At 33.7% G+C, this 13403-nt stretch overlaps 2 protein-coding genes across 2 annotated transcripts in view; one reads left to right on the top strand and one right to left on the bottom strand.

The window, feature by feature from the left end:
• Window positions 1–13403, top strand: part of LOC136824667 (uncharacterized) — a 50631-nt gene that overhangs the window by 968 nt on the left and 36260 nt on the right. The window lies entirely within an intron of this gene.
• Window positions 4952–13074, bottom strand: LOC136824792 (uncharacterized). The gene is made up of 4 exons (XM_067080773.1): window positions 12015–13074; window positions 11202–11426; window positions 7873–8157; window positions 4952–7599 (listed from the first exon to the last, which is right to left on the bottom strand). The coding sequence occupies exons 1-4, from the start codon at window positions 13072–13074 to the stop codon at window positions 4952–4954; spliced, it is 4218 nt and encodes a 1405-aa protein (XP_066936874.1).

Raw genomic sequence — 13403 nt, 5'->3', positions numbered from 1 at the left:
TGGACCTACCCCGGTGGAGGTCCTATAAATTAACCGTTGTATGTTCGTCCGTTCGATCGTTCGTTAGTTACTAGCTTTTCTCTCAATTGGCTCATAAGATTTTTCAGATTTTTTGCACAAAGATGTGTTACTATAAACCCTCGAATGTAAACGGAGCCCGATTTTCGAAAAAAAAAAATTTTGCCCAAAATTTGGGCCAAAAACGGCTAAAAAACGGGTTTTATGGACTTTGTGAAAAATTGGATCATTAATTTTTTCTGATTTTTTGCATGAAAGTAGGGTACCATCGTAGGTAAAAGATGGCTCAAACAGATTTTTGTTGGCTCAAAAAACGCATGTTTATCTATAAGAATACATCAATGTTCTTAGTCAAATTACTCAATTTTTTTATGAGATAGATGTTTTTTTTGCTTATGAGGGCTTAGTTTTGAAGAATATGTGTGTTTAGACATGAAATTTTGGTTGCTTGGCGTGTTTTTACAGAAAAGCTGGCCAAATTCGATATTTTTTTATAAGCACATTATCAATTACTTGGGTATTAGCTTTTCTCGAGATTGGCTCTTTCATTCTTTATGATTTTTTGCACAAAGATGCATAACTATAAACCCTCGAATGTGACGGAGCTCGATTTAAAAAAAAAATTTTTGGGGGGTAAATTTCAGCTGAAAAACGGCTAAAAATAGGGTTTTTAGGACTTTGTGAAATATTGGATCATTGTTTTTTTCTGATTTTTTTTGCATGAAAATAGGCAAAAGATGGCTCAAGCAGATCTTTCTAAAAAAATAATTTTGCAGCTCAAAAAACGCATCTTTATCTATAAGAATCACTATTAATAAGCATACATCAATGTTCTTAGCCAAATTACTCAATTTTTTGATGAGATAGATGTTTTTTTGCTCACGAAGTCTTGAATATGAAAGAATATTTCAAGAGCATGAAATTTTGTTTTTTAACGTTTTTTTGTAAGAAGCAAACGACTAATTTTAATAGATCGTCACTATTTGTGTTCTGAATGATTGTTTAATGGTCGCGTCACGTAGATATCAATTATAAATGTGTTAAATGCATAACTAGTATCACTTGTTAAGCTTTTTTCAGTCATACCTAGCCTAGGTTTTTTTGAGCTACACAGAGCATTTTTATCATGGGTTGTCCTTCCACCACTAACAGCCCCTTTCTTGAATTGGTACCCTTAAAAGAAGCCATTGCAGTGTTAAAAATTAGTATCTAACGGCACTACATCATCAAAAGTTTAAGAGAAAAAGTAGATCTATCGCTTTCGATGCATTTACACCGCTATTGAGTAGTACCTCCATTAGAGTACCACTTTTCAAAAAACTTCGATCAAAGATTTTGCACTGCCAGGATTGAGAAATTTGGTCCAGGGTATATAAAGGTCAGTGGCTGCAATGCCAAATGGTTTCAAATCCAGGAACAAATAAAATCTGACGTTTTGTTTCTAAATTATGTAATCTTCATATCAAACAGCGGACATCGCTAGGGTATTATCTGGCGCTATCAATAGGCATCAAAAAGCTGATAATACGCAGGGAAGGAGGTTGAAAGTACCTTAGCGGGAATTTAATTTGGTGGATGGTCGAAAAAGTTTTTTCATAGGGAATTTAATTTCATGGATGGCTTAAAAATAGATTTCGTGGGAACTTGATTTGGTGGATGAAGGATATTTTTGGCCAAAAAACGCTATTAAAAAAGGAAAAACCTGTTTTAAGGCCTGATATAGCACACATTTGGGGGATTAAATAGGGCAATTTAAATTTGGCGGAATTAAATTTGGCGGATGGCGGAAAAAATTAAATTTGGCGGGAACTTAATTTGGTGGATTTTGACCAAATCCGCCAAATTAAGTTCCCGCCAAAATTTCTCCCCTTAAGGTATACATATTCACAATAATCTAATAGAATCTATTATAGTAAAATTATAGTATCCATTCGAGTAATCTATTTTACAGTTAAAATACAAAAAATAAGAAATAAGGTAAATTTATTGATTAAATTTTATTCTAAAAATTGCCAATATCAGAATAATACATCTTATCTAGAGATAAAATGTTTCGTTATTTTGTTCAAAGAGAATCTTAATTTAAAGAGTGAAACTAGAAATTCATTAACAAAGGTTTTTCTACTTGTAGCTGTGGTCTACTGCAGGACTTTTTTTGGCACTCGCTGTCTTAGTATATCCTTACTTTTTGGCTAATTTCATCATAAATATTCTTATAGAGTAAATTAGGCGAGGCCAATTTAATTTGTTGATTTACGGGCCAAGCTACCCAAAAAAGAGGGTCGGTCGGTCGGCGAAAAAATAAAAATAAAATTATAATTTCACCTATAAAATCTCCTAAAAAGGCAAAAACTACTAAATTCTTACAAAAATGCGAAATAGAAAATTATAGAAAGACACAAAAAGGTCGAATTATGGATAAAATGAAGAATTGAACATAAAATTCTCAGTACCTTGGAAAAATTTGATAGTTTTTGAGAACTTGACAGTTTGTAAAGCAATGAAAATAAAAATGCACTACCAGATTCAATTTTATTTTTATTTCGATTTTTTGGGATTTAAGGGTCGGTTGGGTCCGTAAAACAACTAATCAAGTTGGTCTCGCCTTATTATAGAAAAAAACGTGTAATCAAACTATCATACATTGGGAGATGGCAACCTCAAAAACGCTGTATAAAACATGTGTATTATAAGAATGGGCTTAAATTTTGGACAATTTAAAGCCTAAAATATTCTAATTGGCTTTCTTGAAATTAATTCATTTAAATAGATATATAAATTCAACTTGGGTTTATAAAAACTCACCCTCAATCTGCTCTAATTTAAAGTTGGGAACGAAAACGAATTACTGCAGTTGCGAAAGCTTCAACCTAAATATTCTTATAAAAAAGTGTGTAAATACTTGAGTAAGAAAAATATTTTAAGATAAATCTATTGAAAGTCAAGAAAAGTAACTACCCCGGGGGGGAGGGTGTGCTTGGTGAAAATGGGTGTCGGGTGTGTGCGAGCCATAAGGTTTCCTTTTTTAAACCCACGAAAGTCTCTCAAACGGGTACATAAACGATAAATTAACAATTGCCCCTTTGAAAGGGTCCAAAATTACGAAATATCAGAAATTGTCTCCCTCAAAAGGTTATAAAATCTAGTTATTTTGAGCTAAAAATTGGTAAAATAAATTCAGTCTCATTAAGGATCAAGCTTCGAACTTTGGCTTAGACACTCCCGTCACCTCACAAACACCCTCACCCCTCCCCCCTCCTCCGGGGTAACTGCACTACACGTTTTTTTATAAGAACATCCAAATTTTTTGAAGCCTTAGGATGTTCTTAACTTTTTGAGCTTTAAGCCTAATAATGTTCTTTAACATGTTCTTATTTTCACCATTTTGTGAGCATTTTTGTCGATTTTCATAAGAAATTGGCCATTTTAGAGTCTGTAAAGCCTTAAAATGTTCTTAACTTGTTCTTAACATTTTTAGCCATCGAAGCCTTATGTTCTTATATAGTTTGTTCTTATAAAAAAACGTGTATTCGCTGGAAACCTATTTTGGTAAAACTTCGAAAACATTACAATCTATTTATAAGAATATAGGTTCGGCGGAGGTATGGTAGGTACACGCTTTTTTTTTTAAAAGAATGGTGTTTTTTCGTTTCATCATGGATATTCTTAACTTTTTGCGAAAATCATCCAAAAATATTCTTACGGTATTCTTAGGTTAAGATCGAAATTGGCAATCTACAGGTTAAAATGCATTAAAAATGGCATTCTTAGTTTCAGCTGCTAAATTCTATGATGGTGATATTCTTACCATATTCTTAATTTTTTGGCCATTTACATCATGGACATTCTTATTAAGTGTATTCTTATAAAAAAAAAGCATGTATGATAGCTTATTTCCGACTTTTACTAATTTACTTGCTATTGCTAAATTGCTTAAAATTTATTTATTTCATGCTTGGCTTCAGTCGACGTTTTTTTAGCCTTATTACTCTTATAATGAAATTGTTCATACCGGGTGCGCCACAAAAAAGTTTCTCTCTTTAAAACTAATTTTCTTGAAATCTAAAAACTTTAAAAGAACCATTCCTATTTCATTGGAATGAAGAAAGATAAACTTAAAATTCGATGGGTTATTTATTAAATTCGATTCATTAAATCAAAAGTTATGCTCAATTGAAGAAAAAAGTTACTTTCAGAAAGTGCTCGAAAACGTTTAAAATTAACCTATCAAATTGTTACTTTAAATTGGCAATCGCAATAGCCTTTACATGATTAAGAGCATTTTTCAGTAACTAAACACATAAATTTTGAAACTGAAAGGTCAAAAGGGTTTAAAATCTTCATCAAAATCAATTTAATTTAAATTTACCGAAATTTTCCTCAGATTTTTGGTTTTAGACTGGATAAAATCTATGTAAGGCTGGATCTACCTCGAAACCCATACAGTATTTGATGTATTTTTATGAATTTTACCAGATTTTTTGGCCTTTTTCGACGAATTTTCTTCCTTTCATTGAAATTCAACCTTCCTTTAAATAAGAAGAAGTCATTTAGACAGCTAATTCTCATTTTTAATGACTGAAACGAAAATACTGATGTATCATGTAATTATGCTTCTGTTTAATTTGATAGGTCGATTTTTAACGTTTTTGAGCACTTTCCGAAAGTAATTTTTTTATTCAATTGAGCATAACTTTTGATCTAATGAATCGAATAAATGACCCATCAAATTTTAAGTTTATCTTTCTTCTTTCCAATGAAATAGGAATGGTTCTTTTAAAATTTTTAGATTTCAAGAAAGTAAGTTTTAAAGAGAGAAACTTTTTTGTGGCGCACCCGGTATAAAAAACAGTGCACACAGCGCAATATATTAAATCCGGTTTCCTCCTTTCGTTATACCCAGAGCATTATATATGAAAACCCAGTATATTTTTCAAAACATTTTTAGGTTCTCGTAAGTATCGAATTTGTTTTCTTTCTTAAAATTTTCAACGATATTGTTTTCTTTCGTTTTCCACACCGTTACCCACATCTTCTTCTCGATAACATAAGTAAGCATCGATCGAATCATTTCTCTTCCGTTCTCCGTTTTGACTCCATCACCTATCGTCGATGAAAACACGACGCGCTCTGGTAGAAACTCTTCACAAAATGTTTCCAAATACAATAAATATTGCATGGATGGATGATTAAAACGTAGAGTTATTTCATCCTCTTCACACAAACCGTACCCAGCAACATATTCTGTGAATCGGACATGAATTATTTTTAGATTTGTTTTGACGCATTTTCTCACCAGTTTCACGAATTCTTTGTTAACGACTGATTCTTCAAGATCGAAGTCAAATTCCTTAATAATTGGATTGTTCATTTCTGTCATCCAATCATTGAATTGTACGTAATATTTTTCGGGTACCCCTCGAAGGGAAAGTTCTGATACGTTGTTATAATTAATGTCATAACTTTCTGGATAAGCTAATTTTAGCTGCCATTGTGGGTGATTACAATTTATTTCAAACATACCAAAGGGACCATAGGGACATATATCATGATTTATTTTGGATTGTAAAAGTTTTATATTTGCATTTTGTAAAAGAGAATGAATGTGTTCAATTTCATCATCTGAAAGCGATTCCTTTAATTGACAAAGACTCAATCCTTTTTTCATAACATCAATTTTTTCTGTTTCTAGTCGTTTAGTGAATGGAGAACAAAGTGTCTGTTTCAATTCAATTGTTTCCTTATCTGATAACACAAGGTAATATTCAGGTATCTCAATTGTCCTGATATTTGCGGCTTTTAAGATAAAGATAATTTTCTCAATGTCAATATCGAATATTAAGGTTTCGTCAGCTAAGCAATGACTCATTTGCGGTAGTTTCAGTTTTTCTTTAAACACAATACCAATGAAAGTCTGGAGATCTTCAAGAAGGTTACTTATCATTAGCGTATTGTTTAAAATGAAACCTTTTGGAAAATCTGTTGATTCAAGCTTCCTTATTTGTGTCATAAAGTAGAGTGACTGAACAAAGTATGGACTTTTTATAGAATATGATTCGTCAATTATAATGTCACCATCTGGAAACGTAGATCTATCAATACGATGTTTATCTTCTGCAACAAAGCGCATCCATTCTCCGAAACTATATTCATTTTCGACTTTTAAGCAGTTTGACTGGATTTTACAATATGATGGTAACTTCGCCGGTAGATTATGCTGAGTAATGAAGAAATGGACATTCCTATTGCCGAAGCGTCTAACATTTTCAACTTGAAAATTACTTAAGCTACGAATGTTGTCAATTTCAAATCGGGCTTCAAAATATGTAGCCAAAAAATCAGTACATTTCGGTTCTTCAAAATCAATGAATACTGTTTTATTTCGAATCATACAATTTGGTAGTTTTTTCTGGTCCGATATGTATTTATTGAATTTGATACGATTTTTCAGACTAAGTGCTTTTTCTATTAAAGTCTTTGGTGTGCTCTGGTAAATTTGCTCAAGGTTATTAAAAAAAGCGACGAAAAGTTTGTTTTCTATGTTACTTAACATTCTTTGAACTCCCAAGATTGTTGGTAGACAACTGGTTAATTCTCGATTCGATTTGTACAATGCCACAGACTTTGTGATTGCCAGATACATCCCACTAAAGAATTCTTGGAAAACGAGGTGAGTAAATTGAAAAGTTGGCTCCTTCATCGTACTTCCTTCAAACTTTGTAAAAAAGCCTGTTTTCTCGAGGTCACATTCAAATTGAATTTCTCCCATTTCTTTTGATGTGAATATCACTTGATTGTTCATGTATAACTTGGTAGATAATTTCATCAAGGAGTATATAATATTCAAAATTTTTCGGTCATTCACAATGGTATGAAAGTCCATTGTTGCTGAAGAATTATTGATACGCAGATGGTTTCTCAGGAATACAAGGCAACTGTAAAAATAAATCTCAGTTATTGTTTCTAAATTGGTCGGTATGAGCTGTTCATTGAATATATGGCACACTATCCACAAGAATATTGGAATTGTGCACATTTGTCTCAAGTTGTCAGATTGCCGAAGTTTTTTTATTAATCTTGTGGATTTCTCCTTGTTGTTGAAGAACTTACGAATGTACTCTATGGTATTTTTATATGTGAAACCACATATTTCCACCGTCTTAGTGGTTCTTGTATTCAAGACAGAATTTTGTAAGAATTGACACGCTTTAGGTCTACCACAAACGATTGTTTTATGTCCGGGAATAAATTTCTGATCGATTAACTTTTGGGCAGTTTTCACGTGATGAATGTCGGACACTGACTTGTTTTCAAGTTCGTATATATTGTGAAGTTCGTCCAATCCATCGATCACAATCATAACTTTACTTCCTAAACTTTTTAAATCGTCCAAAGTGATTAATTCAAATACATCTGGATAACACGTCTTGAAAAGCTCCTCTAATGTCGTTTTTTCGTTTACAAGATTGTTTAGTTCTCGACATGCGAAAGTGAACATAAATTCTATTTTGAAGTCGGTGTCGAGTTCACCTTTGGCCCACTTCAGATTGTACATCTCAACTAGACTTGTCTTCCCACAACCTTAAATAGTCAAAAAAATTATTTAAATTAAGTAATTTTCTTTAGCAGAAATACGTTCAAAGCCCATTGATATTCTGAACTTTTAGAAAAAAAGTTTAGAAAACATTCTTAAAATATCTTATTTTTCAACATTTTGTAAGTCGCATAATCTACAATTTGCAAAGCATCGAAATGTTCTTAAAATTTAGGCCTCGGAGCCTTTTGTTTTTGTAAAATTTGTTCCGTAAAAATATACTTTCTTAACTTGAAAATTATATCTTCTTCACTACATACCTGCAACTCCCCTTGCAACCACAATGTCATCGTCTTTCTGGAATAAGTCAACCATTTTCATGCCGTCTTTTGTCTTCAATCTTTGATTCATCAGAATTTCACGATCAGAATTGCTGAATTTCTTCTCGTATTCCGTGCTATTAAGGATGGTTAAGTTGACAAATTTCTCTTCTCTAGGCACATAACATGTATTTGAACTTGAAAGCGAGAATGGCTCTTTTACTAGCCAATCAATCAACTTTTTGATGGTTTTTTGCTTCAACAATCTTGACGCTTCATATAGCCCTGGAAATGAGATAAAAGGGGAAGATTTTAAAAGCTTCCAGTAAAAAGAACGTACTCTGTTCTATTGCTGTCGGGTATTTCCTTCATATTAAGAAATATATTTTTCTCATAGGTTTTAGCTAAACTAGCCTCTCTCTATCGGGTCTCTATTCCAACACGCGCGATCTTTGATCACTCTGTTTCGGTGTCGAGATTAAAAATTTTAAAGTTTTCTCCCAAGGCGGCACAAAAATCATAGAATACAAATAAAATTGTGAAGCTCCAGGGAAGTAAGGAAGCATTGTTTGAAATCCAATCGCCCATTTCAGCAACTTTCATCCAACTTATGGATACTTTCTATTATTCCGGACGCCTGAAGAACCTCGAATAAGAGGACGTCACTGGAACTCAACCCAAACGAAATAAAAACCGTTATGGCAGACAGACAGAGGGACCGACAGACAGACCTGCAAGACAAACTTCACCATGTCTGTCTGTCTGTCTGTGGGTACGTACGAACAAGAGGGATGCACAAAATTTTGGCTTGGTTAGGGGATTCCCTTAACAAACTAATCATTGAAAAAATTTAGACTCTTCATTAAAAGATTTTGACCTTCCATTAACAAACCTATTGTTAATACCCTTTAATCTATAATTGGCAAAATTTAATAAGCTTTCCCTCAAAATACAAAGTTCTAAAATTATTTAGCTTGGTCTCCCTAAAGAATGAAAATGCAAACCCATGTTTCCAAAACTTTCCTAGCCAACCCAGGGCAGCAAACAAAAACAAAACAAAACATTCTTACAAGATCTAAAACCATTTAAAACATCCAAAGATTACACCAAAGTCCATAAACAAGTTTGCATGTACTTTAATGGGATAAACTTTCGCGGAGATTAAATTTCGCGGTTGGGACTATCCGCGAAATTCAAAATTTTCACGGGGACTTAATTTCGCGGGTGGCAATATTTTCACGATTGTGTGGATTTTACTGCTAAATCATGCATGTTGGTTGTTGAAATGCACATTATTAGCGCTTCTTTGAATCAAGTAACCATTCAAATAGTATTTATCTGACATATTTTGAGTTTTGTTTAGAAATTTTTCGCGGAAGAGGCCCTTCCAAATTTCCATTGGGACTTAATTTCGCGGATTTTCGCGGATGACACCCAAATCCGCGAAATTTAATCCCCGCGAAAGTTTATCCCATTAAATTATCACCATGACCAATCATGTTTTCTTAGAAAATAAACTCGCATCTGTTTCTTCTTTTTCATGTTTTTATGTATCAAGAAGTTATATCCACACTAACAAGGGGGAATAGTCTTATTTTTGTTACAGAATTTACCCGTGTCATGTAGATCGGGCCTTACGGCTTTAGCGAAGTGAGTGCAAGCAAGCGGACTGCACTCTCATCTGAGAATGCAAATCGCTTTAAGGAGACCAGGCTATAAACCAGGACATAAAATATCAAAAACTAGACTGTGAAATAGTTTACCGCCTGGATTTCCAGGCTACCTTACAGTAAGAGAGAAACATTTTTCTGAAAAGTTATCACAATTGTCATCAGTTCAGTATCGAGATTCAAAATGTAACGAATTCTTAAAATTAAAAAAGATAACAGAAAACAAGACACTTTTCCGCTGCTCATGATAGAATCGAAGTTGAACACACGCAGACGAAAACAAAAGAATTCTTGAGTTATTTTACGAATTACCAATAATTTTTTGAGTTTCTAAGTCATTCTATGTTTGATGTTTCTAAAATATATACAGTATATGGCCCCCAAAACGGAGGCGGCCCCAAAACGGAGGTCGTCATTAAAATGAGAATTCTGACTTGTAGATTTATCAGAATTAAACGATTTTTATTTATTCTGAGATAATGATGGTTAAACTTACACATGAGCATGTTTTTTATGGTTTGAGACAGCTTCAAAATAACATATTTGCGTCTGAAGGAAATATTTTAACACCAAAATTAGATAAAAATTGCATATAACTCACTCTAGCTCCTTGGATATTGAAAATAAGTTATGAAAATCGGGTATAGGAAACTTTCTACACCTAATGCCGTTCAGAAAATCCAGATACATCTGTAACTTTAGAGGATGGGTAAAAGATATAGCATCTTAAAGGTCAACCAGTATTTTGGGACCCTAGAATCAGCATTGATAAAGCTGAAAAATCTAAATATGAGACACAGCAAAAAATCTTGGAATTCCATTCCTATCAGCTTGAGTAAATAGTTTATAACAAAAAATTAACATTATATATAAAATTTTTCGCTGAATCAGCAAAAACGGCAAATTCTGTCATTTTTTTGCAAAATATAGGAGAAAAATACCTTTAAAGCTTAATATTTTCAGTTTCAGTTAAGCTTTTTTTCTAAAATTTTCACAACCCATTCCATACATAAATGGGACTATTTTTTGATTTTAACTACACCTACGTTTTGGGGGCCCCAAACCTCCGTTTTGACAACCAGGGGTATACTGTAAAAATTTTATCAAACAAATTTATGCCCAAAACCCTCTAAATCACATTTCCAACATATGGACAAAATTTTGTATTCATATCTTAAAGACATTTCGAGAAATCGCTAAAATCGCAAACCTTCGTTTTGGGGGCCATCAGAAAAAAGCTACCTATCTTAGGCGATTGAAAAATATTGTTGAAATTGAAAATTTTGAAAAAGAACTTTCGGGAAATAAAGCAGAGATGTTAAAGTTTTTCATGCAGCAAAAGTTTTTGTAAAACCTCTTTTCCTCTAGATTTGAGAGAAATTTTAAATTTGATCGACGTTTTGACGACCCACATACTGTAGGCACTTTTAAGAGGTTCTTCTCAAACGGTGTTGCCATTTTTCATGTTTAATGTAAAAATATTAGTTTTCAGCGATCTTCTTTCAAAGTTACTGAAATATAACTATATAAAACTAGTAATTTTTCGTTTCTAGGGGGGGGGGCAACCAGCATTTTAGGGGCAATACACTGTGCCAATGTACCAATCAATCTAGACTATTGATAAAAAGTTTCATTTGAATTCGAATCAAAGTTACTAACCTTCAGTAATCAGAGTATTCTTCTCTATATACTCGACCATGTCACACCGCCCAAGTTTCATTAAATTCTTCCTTAATTCAAACCAGGGAACATTCTCAATAGCTTCCTCGACGTTGGTTTCATCATTTTTATCTTTTCCTAATCTTTGGAGAAGCTTAGCATTTTGGTCACCAATTTTATATGATACGTATTGTCGAACCTCCAGGAGACAAAAATCGTCACAGCCTATGGAACAAGATAGAATCACATTTAATACATTTGAATTAGCCTCAGCTTAAAATCCTGTTGTTTGCTATCTCTCACCTAGTGAATGGGCCATTCCTTTAAATTTCCATACAAGAGGGTGGGCGAACCTTTTCAAGTCAAAAAAGCACTCTTTTAAGGCCGGTCCCCACTTGCGCGCGCTTTGCTCGCACTTTTTCGAGCAAAGCTTTCACGCTGTTGGTCAAAAGTAAAATGAAGCAACTCCATTGGCGCGATCTGACGTAACAGGTGAAAAAAGTTGAAATGTGTTCAACTTTTTTTTCAGGCGCGCGCTTCATTTTTATGACGTAATCTTTTTTCCAAGCAAAAAGGATTGAAGCCAAAAAGTGCGATCGCAGCGCGCGCAAGTGGAGACCGGCCTTTAGACCCCGGGAAATTCTGCTCGAATTACCCCCTGGAGATGTTCGTCCAACCCCTTGTATGGATATAAATGGAATAGCCCAATAATCAAAGGAAAATCGTATTTTTAAAGAAATGGAAAAAGGAAAAATCTTATCCCTAGGTCTACTTAATGACAATATATTGTGTAATACTCCTTTGGTGATTTACCTGATTTCGTTTCTTTTGGACTCAAATTGTTAAGGAGTTCAACGGCTTGAGAAATATTATCAATTTGCTTGGCCATTTCATAGACATTTTCTTTCAAATCTGCGAATTTGCTATCTCTGTCAATGTTCTCAGTGTTTACATTTTTAATGTCGCTTTTAATGACAGCAATGCTTTCGTCTTTGTCTTGAATCTCATTTTTCATTTCTGTAACTTCCTTTTGGACATTTCCTAGGTCCTTGTCCATTTCTGAAATGTTTGTGTTAATGTCAGCAACGTTTCTCCGAATATCAGCAGCGTCTCTCCGAATATCTGTAACGTTGTCCTGAATGTCAGCAACATCTCTCCGAATATCTGCAACATCTTTCTTGATAGTAGTAGCATCAATTTGGATGTCAAAAACATCACACTGTATGTCTTGAACTTGATCTGAGATTGTTTTCTGATTCGATTTCAATTTAGCAAAACATTTTTTCAAAGATTTAAGAACAAGATTGTGTTTTGGGTCCAAAGGCATAGTTTCCAAAAATGTTGTATTGTATGTATACTTCAGACCTTTGATAATATCGCAACCTTCCTGCCATTTTTGCTGAAATAGTATAAGATCAATGGTTTTCGCTGCTATATGGTTGATAAAATTTCTCCATTCACGAGCTCTTATAACAAAAGCAGCTATGGAGGTGTCTGTCGATGGTGGATTTTTGTTTTTCCAGCCTTTCTTCGGTGGTGGTAGGTTAGTAAAGTTTTGAATGAGTAACGCGATTAAAGTTACATCAAACTCTGAAGAAAAAGTCTGATTTCCACCAGTAGGTAAAAGCAATTCTAACTGATCTTTTTTAAGTATTTTATTCTGAACCAGTTGATTCAAAGTGTTTTTGTTGTTCGAAAAGAATTGATACAATGCAACAGGGTTGTCAGGGATTCCTTGGTAAGATGAATCCTTTAACTTATTGTGAAGCACTTGGAGTAGAGAATTCTTTATAGGATCGTGTAGGAAGCATGTCAACCGAAGCCAATGTTCAATTTCTTTGATAGCATTGGCCACAGAAACATACGAAGACATTTTTCATCTAACCCATGTCCTAAAATATAAAGATAATATAAATTAGGTAGATGTAACGTGCTGTGCTGCTAGGATAACATACTCTTCTTGATTACACGCCTTTTTATAAGAACAGTGTTTCATCTGGGTCGACCCCACAGATACCTGTAAAGCCCGAAGGGCTAGATAAGCAACTTTAAGCTTTCTTCGGCAAAAAAAAAGTGAATATCGGAAAAAATATTGTTGCTATTGTTTTCCAAAACCTGAGAAGCTTCTGATTGGTCAATCGCTGAAATTCTATTGTAATGTCACGTGACTTTGGTAGGAAATCCTTCCAAAGATGAGCTTCA

Source organism: Clytia hemisphaerica, unplaced genomic scaffold, assembly GCF_902728285.1.
Source record: "Clytia hemisphaerica strain Z4C2 unplaced genomic scaffold, Clytia hemisphaerica genome assembly, whole genome shotgun sequence".
In the NCBI taxonomy this organism is placed as follows: Eukaryota; Metazoa; Cnidaria; class Hydrozoa; order Leptothecata; family Clytiidae; genus Clytia; species Clytia hemisphaerica.
This window is presented reverse-complemented; position numbering and strand designations above follow the sequence as displayed.